Source organism: Aethalodelphis obliquidens, unplaced genomic scaffold, assembly GCF_003676395.1.
Source record: "Aethalodelphis obliquidens isolate GAN/ISIS:26980383/991018 unplaced genomic scaffold, ASM367639v1 scaffold100, whole genome shotgun sequence".
NCBI classification, from domain to species: domain Eukaryota; kingdom Metazoa; phylum Chordata; class Mammalia; order Artiodactyla; family Delphinidae; genus Aethalodelphis; species Aethalodelphis obliquidens.
This window is the reverse complement of record NW_020838044.1, coordinates 1,554,093-1,568,793: the sequence shown is the minus strand read 5'-3', so window position 1 is coordinate 1,568,793 and position 14,701 is coordinate 1,554,093. Positions and strand designations below refer to the sequence as shown.

The 14,701-nt window shown below is 39.9% G+C and overlaps 1 protein-coding gene across 5 annotated transcripts in view; it reads left to right on the top strand.

Annotated features, from left to right (window-relative positions):
* The first annotated feature begins 3,653 nt into the window (after positions 1–3,653).
* The window catches only part of WDR47 (WD repeat domain 47), a 58,335-nt gene continuing 47,287 nt past the window's right edge, over positions 3,654–14,701 (top strand). Inside the window, exon 1 of one of the 5 annotated variants that reach the window (XM_027096314.1) lies at positions 3,654–4,016. Coding sequence is in view for 2 of the 5 variants with exons in the window: in XM_027096315.1 (XP_026952116.1) it covers positions 4,075–4,167 (93 nt within the window). In the remaining 3 variants the exon portion in view is untranslated. Of the gene's footprint in view, positions 4,017–4,065; positions 4,168–14,701 lie in introns of those variants that run through there. The other 4 variants (XM_027096313.1, XM_027096315.1, XM_027096316.1 and 1 more) reach the window with 4 other exon arrangements.

Genomic DNA, 14,701 nt, shown 5'->3' with positions numbered 1-14,701 from the left:
AGAGAAATCACCACAGTTGCTCATGTTTTAGACAATCTTTTTTGTGCCTCTTGCTATGTGGGCCACTCAGAAAGTTTACTGGTATACCTGATAACATCACCAAAGACATTTGAGTGACAAACAAGGAAAATCTGTCAAATTGTCACTGCCTGCCCTATTCCATCTGAATATGCTTTAAGCCGGACATCTAGAAATCTCCACTGGCTGCCTTCAGATCCCAGGAACTGGGATTATGTGTCTGCTCTAGTCATTAACCATTGTTTTATTTTGTCCCCATAGAAATGCCTCATTAAATGCCTGTTTGCTTGCACCAAAGCCCTATTTTGGGGAGCCCACCTGAATCACCTTCTCCTAAAATGAGTCTAACTGAACTAATCTATTGTCAGGACTAAGAGACTGGTTCAGTGAGATAAAACAATCTTCCACCTCAGCTTCTGGACTATGAAATTTCTTGGGGGAAGTTTTAAAGGTGGGATGGTAGGGGAGCAAAATTTGCCTCCCTAAAATGTTTCTCTTTGGCATGAGCATTATTTTATGCTGATTATTTTTAAGAAACAAAAGACTCAGGAAGTCTTTCTTTTTTACCTCCCCCTTAACTGCCTAAAAGAATTTAGATAAAGGGCCTGGTCCAGGAAGAGCACCATCGCGGGAGATACCTACACAGAATATGGGCTAAGAGTGGTAAGGGGAACTCTTCAGGGCCTGGAGACCAGTGTCTTCTTTGTGTCCCATTGTCTCTGCGTAGCCCAGCAAACATTTGTTTACCAAACATTTTCCCATCCTGTAAAGTGTTTTCCTCCCCTTTGGAGTCCCAAATCCCTAACCCCTTCTCCTTTTCTCAGATGGCATGTAAGCTTCAATTGCCTAACTTGGTTTAGGGCCTCATATTCTTATGGACTCCCACACATAGGTAATTAAATTCATTTTTTTCTCCTGTTAGTCTGTCTGGTGTCAATTTAATCATTAGACCAGCCAAAAAAAACCTCAAAAAAGATAGGGGGGAGATTTCCCCCTTACCAACATATTATTAACATTTCCTAACACATAGTTTCTAGTTTTAAAAAATTGTTGAACTATTTCAATGACTTAATTTAAATAGGTTGAGTATTTCTTTCCAAAACAAGTATTTTATTTTATTTACTTTGTTTTCAATATAACATCCAGGTATTTACTTAATATAAATAAAAGCATACCTTTTTTACATTGAAACAAGAAGGTATGTTTCTTTACTAGGTTCAACCATCCGCATAGAATTTAAGCTTTTATTTAGGGGTGTGGAGAGGAGCTCTGGTAGACCCAGTATTCTACCTTCATAATCCTTGATTCTGTTTGAAGGAGAAGCAGCCGTGGTGGTACTTTGTTTTCCCAGAGCCAGAGCACTGCTGGCTCTGAAACACACAGCTCTTTGGTGTGTATATTTATGAGTATGCATTCTAATGAGAGTGGAGCTTTTAAAACAAATTCCCTTATACCCATTGATCTTCCCCTGAACGACTTGAGGCAAGAGTTCCTTACTTAGGTTTGTACTCAGCTTCCTTTCTACTTTTGGGGAAACACCAAAACCTTTTATTCTCCCTTTTGGAAGTGAGATTTGAGAATCAGATGAAAACGGGTCCACCTTAGCCTATAGGCTTGAGTCACCAGTCACCATGAATCATTCCATCAAGTTAGAACCTGCATTTTCAAGTGATACCTAGCCTAGTTACTGATCCAGAGGAGGCACTCTAAATATTTGGTGAGTGATTGAGGCAGTACCTCAGGATGTGAGGACAGCCCTTCATCTAAGAAAGGCTTGTCCTTTCTGAACAATTCTCTGCTTTACAGCAACTAGAGTGAAAGACAAGAAGATCTAATCTTAACCAGTGTGGCTGAGTGTAGAAGGAAAGGTGATATCTTAGACTAACAGCTATTAAGGTTGTAGTGTAAAACTTGATGTTACATTAGGAAGCAAATACATAGTCAATGCATTTATCAGTGTACAAGTGATAAGATGTACCAGATGTCTTGTATTTCAGTGCCTGGTTCTTTTCCTCCTCTCATCCCCCCTTTCTGGAAATATAATGGTTGTGCATCTGCTTCCAATAATTCTGATTACTATTTACTGAAAACTTAGATGCAAATAACACTATGCCCTAGGGCATGAGGGATATAAACATGAATAAGACCTCTTATTCCCTCTGCCTTGTCAGAATAAAGTCCGTTTTCTTCAAGCTAAAATTTCCAGTTATTACACAGTGAGGTGGAGTAGATAAAGAAGGTTTTAAGATTCAGAATGGTTAGAATCTTGGCTCTGTTACCTATCAGCTGTTTGACCTTGGGTGATTTATTTCCCTTAATCTCTAAAATGGTAATAATTAACAGGCACTTTAAGGGAGATTGTGAGGCTTAAATGAGAATATAGGTGAAGCATTTTGTTTTGTAGTTAGTGAACACCAAAACCAATCTAGTGCCAGAAGGTCAGTTTCTTCCTTTTTATAGCACTCTGCCCCTATTAGGTGGTCAAATGTTTTTCAGATTCTTCCTGATTAGTAACTGTTTCTAGATTTAGTTGAAGATTTAAGTGATGCTGGTTCTTGTAACTGCTATTGTTTGAGAATCAAGATTGAGAAGCGAGTTGTCAGGTAAACTATACTGGTAAAATAATCAATAGACTATTTATTTCCAAGATATATTTGCCCACTTTTTCATTTTATACGTTCTGTAAAGTTTTTGTTGTTGTTGCTGTATTTTTAACATCAAGACCCTGGGTAACATTAACCTGTGTTTACATTTATTTTTCTGTCACTTATCACTGAGAGCGTTCTTAATGAAGACTTTCTTCCAGGAGTTAATCAGGGCTAGGCAATTGAAGTTTTGCAGTTAAGCTTCTGTGCTTAAATTGTTTTCCATCAATTTGTAAATGTTTTTCTTAGAACCTTTTCCTCAAGCTATAGCTTCTTTTATCTTGAATTGGGTCAAATTCTTCCTTTCCAGAAATGTTTCTGATGTTTATTACCAGTCCCTTTTGCCACATTTCCCTCACTTTGGGAGGCCCCACTTACTCTTGGCTTTTAGCCTTTGTGAGGACCAAGTTCTTACAGGTTTGTGTCCTGTATTCTTTCGTTAGCTCTACATGGTTTTACCCCTGAATGCTTAATTCAGCTCGGTTGAGCATCAGGTATATTTGTGGAATGCTGCTGCACCGATAGGGTGGGAACTAGTGAAGTCTGCTGTCATGGGGCTTACAACCAAAACGGGTGATGGAAAACAGTGAATGTGTTAAGTGTTAAATAACAAAAATACTTCAAGCATCAAGAAGGGGGAATTAAACTGCTGGAGTCTTCAGGAAGGAAGTGGAACCGGGAAAAGCAGAGCGGAGAAGATGGCGAGATTTATTTCGTTATCCCTTATTAATAGATCAACAGCGAGGAGTCTTAAGAGTCACTTCTAATGCGCAGACGACTCTCGATTCGGAGGAGACAACTCCCTCCGCCCTATTTCGGGACGCGGGGTCATCAGCCACCAAAGGGTCTGCGTGCCGGCTGCTGGTCTCTCACGCAGTCGCCGCGCCGGCTTTTCCTTCTAGTCCAGCTGGTCCTTGGAGCGCTAGCGGGGAGCCGGTCCACCAGACCAGTCCCCACCGTGCCCCGGGCTGGCGCCCGCCCAGCCGACTCTCCCTTCGACGCAGGCACCTGCCTGGCCGCCCCGCTCGGCGGGGTCCTGAGGCTCCTCGGGGAAGCGCGGCGATTGGCTGCGGCTCCGGGCTGGTGCTCGGCTGCAGCGCCGCTTGACAACCGCAGTGTGTGAGAGGCTGAGCTGACGGTCGCCGGTCCGGGAGGAGGAGACGGGAGGAAAGACAGACTGACGAGCTGATGGATTGACGCGCGGGCGGCTGGAGGCAGGACCGACGTCGAGCCCAGACCGCCGCCCTCACACTCCATTTCCAGCCCAGAGCCCGCCGCTTGGGGGCCCCGTCCTCCGGCCTCCGCGCCGCTTTCTCCTCCGCGATTTCTCCGGGCTCGTCCCGGAGCCCTCAGGTGAGCGACTTCGGGAGGCGGAGGCGGGGTCGGGCCGCGCTGCACACCGCGGGTTGCCATGGTCACCCGTCACCGCCTGTCACCACTTGACAGGGCTGCGACCGTGGCGACCCCCAAGGGCGGCGTTCGCGGCCCCGGAGAAGGGTCTTGGGTAGGGTTGGGTGCTGACTGGGTGGCGACTGGGGTCGTGGGTGAGGCCCCGGCGCCGACGGATGGGGGCCAGGCCCCGACGGGAAGCCGCCGCTCCTGAACCACACCTTTCTCTCGCTGCCAACCCGGCTCCGGGGGCCGAGCGACGGCCCTCGCCCTGGCACCGCCCGCCCCTGACCAGTAAGCCAGCGCAGGGTTGGTGCCCACCTCGCTGCTGCTGTGGGGCGGGAGGGCGGCTGACTGCGCTGATTATTCCTTCCTCGCCTCTCTGCCGAGCCCGAGCGACAGCCGAGGGAGGCGTTCGCGTCCCATTCTGGGCACGCCTTGGCCGGGAGGAGGGGAGAGCGCTGCGGGGCTGGGGCAGCCCCGCGGGGGCCGGGTTTGGCCTTTCTGACGTCAGTGGTCAGTGGCAGCAGGGCTTTGGGGGTCTGGGCGGGGTCGCGGAGGGGGGCAGCGACTGGATTTGGAACTCGGGTTGGACCGGTGCCCCGGGGGCGTCTGCGTAGGAGACACGGGAACGGGAGCTTGTAGAACTCTTAGGGTTAAGCCGCTTTCTTATGTTGGGGAGAAAGAGATTGGGGCTGCAGCTCTGGCGCGAGGCCTTGGGCGAAAGGGGCGGGGGCAGGCAGGGGCGGCCTTTGACCAGTATTTGATTTTTTTCTTTTCTGTACCCAGAGGTGCAGTCAGTAACCACGCATGGTATCTGAGCAGAGCGTTTTTGGCAACTTTGTTCTCTCTGCATAATGAAGGGAGAAGTCTTTGTTCCACCCACATTCATAGGTTATGATCCTAACACTTATTTCCCTCCCTTTGCTGCGGACTTCTTAGAATGCTTCAAGAAGTTAATGGCACAGAGATTAACATGTAGGCTTTAATACATTATAAACCTTTTCTTTACAGTAAATCCAAGTAGAATTTTTTTTGTCTCCAGTGTTGGTACGTGTTGCCTTGAAATTTTACTAGAAAGGAGAAACGCCTAAGAGCCCATTTTCCTTTTTATGACATATTCTTTGGCCTCGTTTAGGAGGAAAATGTAATGAACAGTTTTACCTTAGGTTTCAGTGGGTAGATTGCTTCCACACAGGAAAGAAAAATTATTTTAGTGACCAACCAGTTAAGCCATAACCGTATATTGTTAGGGGAAAAACACACACAAACACTTGAATTTGATGCCATTATGGATATGTAATTTTTTTGTGAAGGAATTTTAACCTGTTTTCTTCCCACCCTCCCACTTCCTAATTCTTGTCTTTTTCTTTTTTTTTTTTTAAAGTCAGTACTAGGAATGTATCATAAGAGAGCAGGGGTACTATCTTATGTTCCTAGTTACATAATTGTGTTCAGCCTCTTTTTCTGTTTGTGAAATCGAGTTTATCAGTTAGTTACTTACTAAATAGTGTGTGATATGCTTTGCTATATGCTGCAAAATAAGTATGAAAAGATGCAGTTTTCCTCAGTAGCTCAGTAAGCTGGAAATCAGATTTCTAGGATTTAAGTTTCCCTTTGCTACTGATTGCAGTCTTGGAAGAGGTACTTACCCTACTAGTGACTTAATTTCCAGACGATAGTACTTGCTATTGTATTAGTCTCGGAATGAGCTCTGAAGTTGAACAAAGTAAAGTATTTGAAAGCACTTTGGAAAAAAATTTAAGGCATCTGTTGATTACCTTTTAACAGAATGGAGCATTGACATGGCTAATTAAAAATTTCTGCATGATCTATTTAGTATTTCTAGGTCCAGGACCTTATTTCTTACAGTGGCCTTAAAAAGGCTCATGGAAACTATTAAGATGTGTCTTTACCCCGTGGCAGAGGTTCTTTATTACTGTGGTGACATGGAGAAAAGGGTGTTTCCTCCCTATATGTGGGTCAGGATTGCTTTCCTGCTTTCAGTAGGGTATTCTCATATTTTAGAAAATAAGGCTATGACCAATAACTCTTACTTGAGTTTCATTTGGTGTTAAATAATCCTCAGCGTGCATCATTGGTTCTTGAATAACCAAGAAATAGTTTACTTTATCCCCCCGACCTTTGCTTTTCAAATAGGAGTATTAGTGATAAGCTGCAATGTGACAAGAGATAAATCTGTTGTCACAGAACATGGCACACACTAATGGAGCTGTCATCAATTTCACTTGAAGAGTTGGATAAAAAATAGTGTTTTTATATTAAACAGAAGATATATGGAGAATGTAATATTCACACTAATTTCTAGGTAAAATTCAAGGACTGCAAAGAAATTTTATGCTTATGGGCTCTGTGGGGATGGGTTCAGTTTCTTCTGTCCTTATGGAGAAAAGTTTAAGAAGCATTGCCTTAGACTTACTCAGCTAATAAATGACAAATCACTACATAGGACAGGAAATAAGTTGAATTCCGTTTTCTAAAACTTTGACGTTAGCCTCAAGATTACTTGAATCCTAACTATCCTCTCTTTGTTTTCACCCTTGTATATGTTAGAATGTTATAGTGGAAAGGTCACAGGATTTTAGACCCGGTCGTCCCATTCTTGCTTCTGCACTTTTTGCAGTATGACCTTAGACAAGTAACTGACGTCTCAGAGTATTAGTGTAATCATCTGTAAAATGAAACTGGAGAGTTGTGAGTGTTATATAGATGAAGGATGGGAGTATTTAGCACAGGATCTGACATAGTGGATACACAATAAATGTTAGTTACTTTTTCACAATAATGTTACTTTTCCCTTCCCATCTCTGCATGTGAGGATATTAACAATCCTTCAGACCCATTCTTAGCAAGATACCTCAGAACTTCCATAGCATTTTATTTGTAATTTTTTATGATACTCTTTACTTTATGTTTTATGTATATTATTTTTATACAGAAGACTTTAATCCAGGTCTTCAGGTTATAAATCCAGTGCTGACCCATGTCTGAGAATACTTTTTTTTTTTGCCATTTAATTTTGAGACCATTACATTGAATAGCCAAAGCTTACATATTTCAGCTGATTTTTCTTCCTTTTTATTTTGAGTTTGTTTTTGTTTGTGTAAAAAGATACCTTACAAAACACCACACCCTCCCTTAGAAGCCTTTGTTTTGTGTTTTATCTTCTTGTTCACCATAGTAACTCAATCATTGTATCCCAGGGATGCAGCATCGTGCCAGCACATAATAGACACAAGTATTTTTAAATGAATACTTACTTCAAACATGTTACCACAAGTAGGAGTCTCTCCATGTGGCATCTTTAACATAATTGATCTAATCAGGATTCCCAATGTTTCAAAGTTACACCTAAAATTTTTTCAAAAAACAAGGTAAAAAAAAAAACAAGGTAAACTTTTTCCAGAGTAAATTTTTATAGTTATCTGTAGCACAGTAGCTCTTCCATAGCATGTTATTAGCAACCCTAAGGACAATGCCCTTACCTTATGAGTTCTAAAGGGGATAAATTTATATTGCACCAATCACATGCTTGCCACTCTACTAGGAGGTTGATCCCATTTCACAAGTCAACACTCTATAGAGAAACAGTACTACATGAAAAAGGACATAAAATTTTTATATTATTTATAGTTGATATATTTGATTTAAATAATGAATTCTGTGAAATGAATGAGTTTCTATGATTAAGTGCCATGTTTTGTGACTTTTGTTGATCTATTGAAAAAGAAAATGGAACTTACATAAAATCTTTGCGAAAGCTTTATAGAACTGAGCTAAAATTAGTGCCTTAATGTCCATTTTGGTTTAACATTTTTTCCTGTTTATTTATTTATCTATTTTCTTCCAGTTTTATTGAGATATCATTGACATATAGCACTGGATAAGTTTAAGGTGTACAGCATAATAATTTGACTTACATACATTACAAAATAATTATCACAGCAAGTTTAGTAAACATCCATCATCTCATATAGATACAAAATTTAAAAAATAGAAAAAAATATTTTCCCTTGTGATGAGAACTCTTAGGATTTACTCTCAACAACTTTCCTGTATAATATACAGCAGTGTTAATTATTTTTATCATGTAGTGCATTACATTCCTAGTACTTGTTTATCTTATAACTGGAAGTTTGTACCTTTTGACAGCCTTCATCCAGTTCTCCCTTCCCCTGCTCCTTACCTCTGGTAACCACAAATCTGGTCTCTTTTTTCTATGAGTTTGTTTGTTTGTTTTTGAAGTATAATTGAAGTATAATTATTGAAGACTGTGTTAGTTCCTATTATATAACATAGTGATTTGATATTTCTATACATTTCAAAATGATCACCATAATAAGTCTAGTTACAATATGTCACCCTACAAAGATACTACATAGTTATTGACTATATTCCCCACACTATACATTTTATACCCATGACTCATTTGTTTCAGAACTGGAAATTTGTACCTCTTAATTTCCCTCACCTATTTCTTTTCTCCCCCAACACCCTTCCCGTCTGGCAACCACCTTTTTGTTCTCTATGTATAACTGTTTCTGTTTTATGTTTTTTAGATTCCACATGTAAGTGAAATCATACAGTATTTACCTCTCTCTGTCTGACTTATTTCATTTAGCATAATACCCTGAAGGTCCATCCATGACAAGACTTCATTCTTTTTTATGGCTGAGTAATATTCCATTGTGCATATGTGTATGTGTGTGTGTGTACACACACACACACACACACACACACACACACCCCACATCTTCTTTCTCAGTTCAAATACTGATGGGCACTTCGGTTGCTTCCATATCTTGGCTTTTGTAAATAATGCTGCAGTGAACATAGGGGTGCATATATCTTTTCTAATTAATGTCTTCGTTTTCTTCAGATAAATATCCAAGAGTGGAATTACTGGGTCCTATGGTAGTTCTATTTTTAATTCTTTGAGGAATCTCTGTACTGTTTTCCATAGTGGCTGCACCAATTTACATTCTCACCTACAGTCCACGAGGGTTCCATGTTCTCCACATCCTCACCAGCACTTGTTATTTGTTGTCTTTTTCAATAATAGCCATTCTGACATGTGTGAGGTAATATCTCATTGTGGTTTTGATTTGTATTTCCCTGATGATTAGTGATGTTGAACATCTTTTCATGTGCCCGTTGGCCATCTGTATATCTTTGGAAAAATGTCTGTTCAGATTCTTTACCCATTTTTTAATCAGGAATCGGGTTGCTTTTTGATGTTGAGATGTATGAGTTCTTTGTATATTTGGATATTAACCCCTTACTGTATATGTTGTTTGCAAATTTTTGTAAATTTTGCTGTTTTGTTGTTTACATTATTTTGAGAGCTTGGAAACAGAATTGGGTTGGTCTTCTTTCCAACTTCAGGAAAAGCTTTTGAAATGAAATTCTGGGAAGTGCAAAAAACAATATCTCACAACTAGATGGTGTAAAGCAACTTCAGGTGTGTCTAGGTGTGTTCATTGTATAGTACCCACATAATGGGAATTGTTAATTTCACTGTGTACAGTTGTTGACCAGACCATACCTGGAATATTGTGTTCTATTTCAGATGCTTTAAAGAGAGAGATTAACAAATGTTCAGAGGAGAATGACTAGAATTGTAGGGGATCTGGAAGGTATGTGAAGAATGGTTGAAGGAAGTAGGGAAATAGACCTGATGATTGTCAGATTCAAATGTGTAAAAGTTTTTAATGTAACAGATTTTTATTATGCTGACCCAAAGACATACCTAGATGAAAGTAGATTTTAATTCAATATTAGAAAACAAAACAAAACGCCTTTTTATACTTGAGAAAAAATTGAAGGAATTCTGTATTATCTATTGCTGTGTAACAAATTACCCCAAAACTAAGTGGCTTAAAATAGCAAATATTTATCTCACTGTTTCTGAGGGTCCCAACATCCCAGCTGGGAGCCTCTGATTTTAGGTCTCTCTTGAGGTTGCAGTCAAGTTTCTTACAGGGGCTGTGGTCTCACCTGAAAACTCGACTCGGGGATGATCTCCTTCCAAGCTCAGTGACCTGGACCTCTGTTCCTTGTTGGACTGAGGGCTTCCGCTCTTCACAGGCTGTTGACTGAAGGCTTCCCTCAGTTCTTTGTTACTTGGACCTTTCCACAAGGTTGCTTCATGACATGGCAGCTGGCTTCCCAGAGTGAGCAGTCTGAGAGAGGGCACATGCGTGCCCTCAGGATGGATGTTACCATCTCTTTATAAATCTTGGAAATGACATCCCAACACTTCCACTCTGCACTTGGGTACAAGTGAGTCAGTAAATCCAGTCCACACTCAAGGGCCAGGGACTACAAAAGGATGTAAAAACACTAGTAGTCTTATTGGTGACCGCCTTAGAGACTGTCTTCCATAGGTGCCTTGGGGGGTATAGAAATTTTCTGTTATTGGAGGCATTTATGTAGAGGTTGGCAGACCATCTCTCAGAGTTAAGTGTTCAGATATTCTGTACTAAATTAGAGAGTGGACAGAGGTACCTTCCAACTCAATTCTATGATAAGTTTATAAATGCGAAGGAAGTAGAAAAGTTAAGAATAGAAAACTTTAATGGGTAATTAGTATATACTCTGTTGTACTTCTTTCTATAGTTAATATTGTATAATTTGTGTTATTTTTAGTAAGCTTTGAAGTTTTTGTGACTCTTGGTTCAGTATATTTTCTTATGTTTCTGAATGTACCACTATGTAATAGATATAGTCCTATACTTACTGACAAACCATTTTTTTTTTAACATCTTTATTGGGGTATAATTGCTTTACAATGGTGTGTTAGTTTCTGCTTTATAACAAAGTGAATCAGTCATACATAAACATGTTCCCATATGTCTTCCCTCTTGCGTCTCCCTCCCTCCCACCCTCCCTATCCCACCCCTCCAGGCTGTCACAAAGCACCGAGCCAATATCCCTGTGCCATGCGGCTGCTTCCCACTAGCTATCTACCTTACTAAGTTTGTTAGTGTGTATATGCCCATGACTCTCTCTCGCCCTGTCACAGCTCACCCTTCCCCCTCCCATAACCTCAAGTCCGTTCTCTAGGAGGTCTGCGTCTTTATTCCTGCTTTACCCTTAAGTTCTTCATGACATTTTTTCCCTTAAATTCCATATATATGTGTTAGCATACGGTATTTGTCTTTTTCTTTCTGACTTACTTCACTCTGTATGACAGACTTTAGGTCTATCCACCTCATTACAAATAGCTCAATTTCGTTTCTTTTTATGGCTGAGTAATATTCCATTGTATATATGTGCCACATCTTCTTTATCCATTCATCCGATGATGGGCACTTAGGTTGTTTCCATCTCCGGGCTATTGTAAATAGAGCTGCAATGAACATTTTGGTACATGACTCTTTTTGAATTTTGGTTTTCTCAGGGTATATGCCCAGTAGTGGGATTGCTGGGTCATATGGTAGTTCTATTTGTAGTTTTTTAAGGAACCTCCATACTGTTCTCCATAGTGGCTGAACCAATTCACATTCCCACCAGCAGTGCAAGAGTGTTCCCTTTTCTCCACACCCTCTCCAGCATTTATTGTTTCTAGATTTTTTGATGATGGCCATTCTGACTGGTGTGAGATGATATCTCATTGTAGTTTTGATTTGCATTTCTCTAATGATTAATGATGTTGAGCATTCTTTCATGTGTTTGTTGGCAGTCTGTATATCTTCTTTGGAGAAATGTCTTTTTAGGTCTTCTGCCCATTTTTGGATTGGGTTGTTTGTTTTCTTGTTATCTGACAAACCATTTTTTATGTAGTTCAGTTTTGAAGCATACTCACATATCTTTAAGTTCTGCTTTTCTCGTTGAAAACAAAAAAGTGTGGGAGTAAAAAAAGAACATAAAGGATAATTTTAATCTATTTTACAAAGCACTCTTTTGGTACCTTGGCTTTAGGTGTGACAGAAAACAATACTAGAGATTTCATCATATAATGAAAGGTTCAATTGTGTTCTTAGATAAAGCATACCTTTTACCACAGATAAGGTAAAAACACACAAACAAGCAAATAAAGAATACTGTATGAATTTATATGAATATTCACTTTGATCTTAGTTGATGTAGCATTAATTTGTGATTAGAGTCTATACTTAAAATTTTTGGTACAAATATTAATCTTAAAACAATTCTACATTTCTTACTTACATGTGTTTTTATAGGTTGAAATTTTGCTTAATAAACATTTGAATGTTTACGATAAGGTGCTGTGATAATTTAAGGAATAAGCTATTTAAAACTCCTTTAGGACTTCCCTGGTGGCATAGTGGTTAAGAATCCACCTGCCAATGCAGGGGACAAGGGTTCGAGCCCTGGTCAGGGAGGATCCCACATGCCATGAAGCAACTGGGCCTGTGCGCCACAGCTACTGAGCCTGCACGCCAGAACTGCTGAAGCCCGCGCTCCGCAACCAGAGAAGCCACCGCAATGAGAAGCCTGTGCACCACAACAAAGAGTAGCCCCCGCTCGCTGCAACTAGAGAAAGACCACGCGCAGCAACGAAAACCCAACACAGCCAATAAATAAATAAATAAACGAACATCCTTTATCTTAAAAAAAAAAATTAAGTGTGGTTTATCAAGTAGGGTTAGGAAGTATATTTTATTAGACCTGGAGAGATCTTTTAAAATAAAAAATAGGGCTTCCCTGGTGGCGCAGTGGTTGAGAATCCTCCTGCTGATGCAGGGGACACGGGTTCGTGCCCCGGTCTGGGAAGATCCCACGTGCCGCGGAGCGGCTGGGCCCGTGAGCCATGGCCGCTGAGCCTGCGCGTCCGGAGCCTGTGCTCCGCAATGGCAGAGGCCACAACAGTGAGAGGCCCGTGTACCGCAACGTTTCTATCAAAAAGAAAAAAAGTCTGGTTAGATTGTTATTAATGTAGACTTCTAGCTTGTTTACTCACCCTATTAACATTGTTTAATAGAAAAATAATTTGAAGAATCATAGAACTATGGACCTCTGTTGGAATAATTTTTATATATTATTTCAGTAAAATGAAGGTTTTTCATTTTGGCATATTTAGATGACTCTATCCATTTTATGTTTTTCCTTGCTTTTGTAAAGTATTGATGCCCTTCCCTTTCTTGGGAATCAGTGTGATACAGTAGGAAGAGCTTTAGAATCTGGTCAACTTATGGTTCCAATCTTGTTCTAGGGTTTTAACCTTTGTCTGCCGTATTTTCTTCCTTCCTTCCGTCCCTTCCTATTTCTATCTCTCTGTCTCTCTTTGCCTCTCCTCTATGTCTCTTATTTCTTTTACTCTTTCACAGTCAGAAATTCTAATTTTTATTGTTACAAAGCTTAGGATATGAATTGGGGAGGAGGAGGCAATTTCTTGCCTGACTATCAAGATAAGGCAGCCCAGATGTTTAAGGAACTAATGAAAAATTGATCTAAAAGTTAATCTAAATATATATATTTTTTCCTCCTCTTTGCCTCTTTGTTTTGTTACACAATTAAATAGGTTCCCTCAGATACTTTTAAGAGATTTCCTGGATGGTGTTGACAGGGATGTTGATATCAGGATTTATGTCCTGACACACTTCTGAAAGAAGTATTCAGCTGCTAGTGAGATGTTCAGCCTTAATATAAATACTGGGCTAATTTTTTAACCTTACAAAGCTTAGTATCTTCATCTGTAAAATGGGGATGAAATTGCCAATCTTGTAAGATTGTTATAAAGATCAATTAAACAATATAAGTAAAGATCCTAGAATAGTTTTTGTACTCAATAGTTTTTGCATTGTAAATGTAGCAGTTGATCCTATCTTTGGGATTCTATTCTACCTGGTACCTTGATATAGAAGAGAACTTTTGAGATCTAATTCTATAATTTTTTTTCATTTTCACAGTTTTTTCTGTGTAAAATTAAAAATTTTATTTATATAAGAAATGTATGTATAAATGTACAAGTAATGCGTGAATATATATTGGTTGTAAAGCATTCAGATAATACAAACGATAAAGAGTAAAAAACCTCCCTTCAACCCCTTTCCCTTCCTAGTTCCCCACCCTCTATCCAATCTCATTCCTCTCTTCAGAGGTAACCACTCTGAACAGTTTGATAAGTATCCCTCCAGTCTTCTCTTTGTCATTTATTTAGGCACAGAGATATTATGCCCTCCCTTTTAAAAAAGATAAATTGGCCTATTTATATTCATCCATTCAACAAATATTTATTGATAGCTGTATTGTTCTGTGATGTGCCTTTTTATTGTTAAGGTACAGTAGATCTACATCACTGCATTAGTATTCTATAGTGTGAATTTACCATAATTTAACAATTCTCCTATCGAGAGCTCAGTTTGTTTCTAGTTTTTCTCTATTACGAGCAAATCTTAAGGAACATCTTTGTATATGTATCTTTATATATATTTGCAAGTATTTTTGCAGAATAGGTTCCTAGAAATAGAATTGGAATCAGTGAGTCAAAGAGTATATACATTTAAAATTTTCATAGATGAAAATTTCATGCTGTCAAATTCTTTTTCAAAACGTCTGTCCCAGAACTTCGCTGTTGGCACAGTGGTTAAGAATCTGCCTGCCAGTGCAGGGGACATGGGTTTAATCCCTGGTCTGGGAAGATCCCACATGCCGCCAAGCAA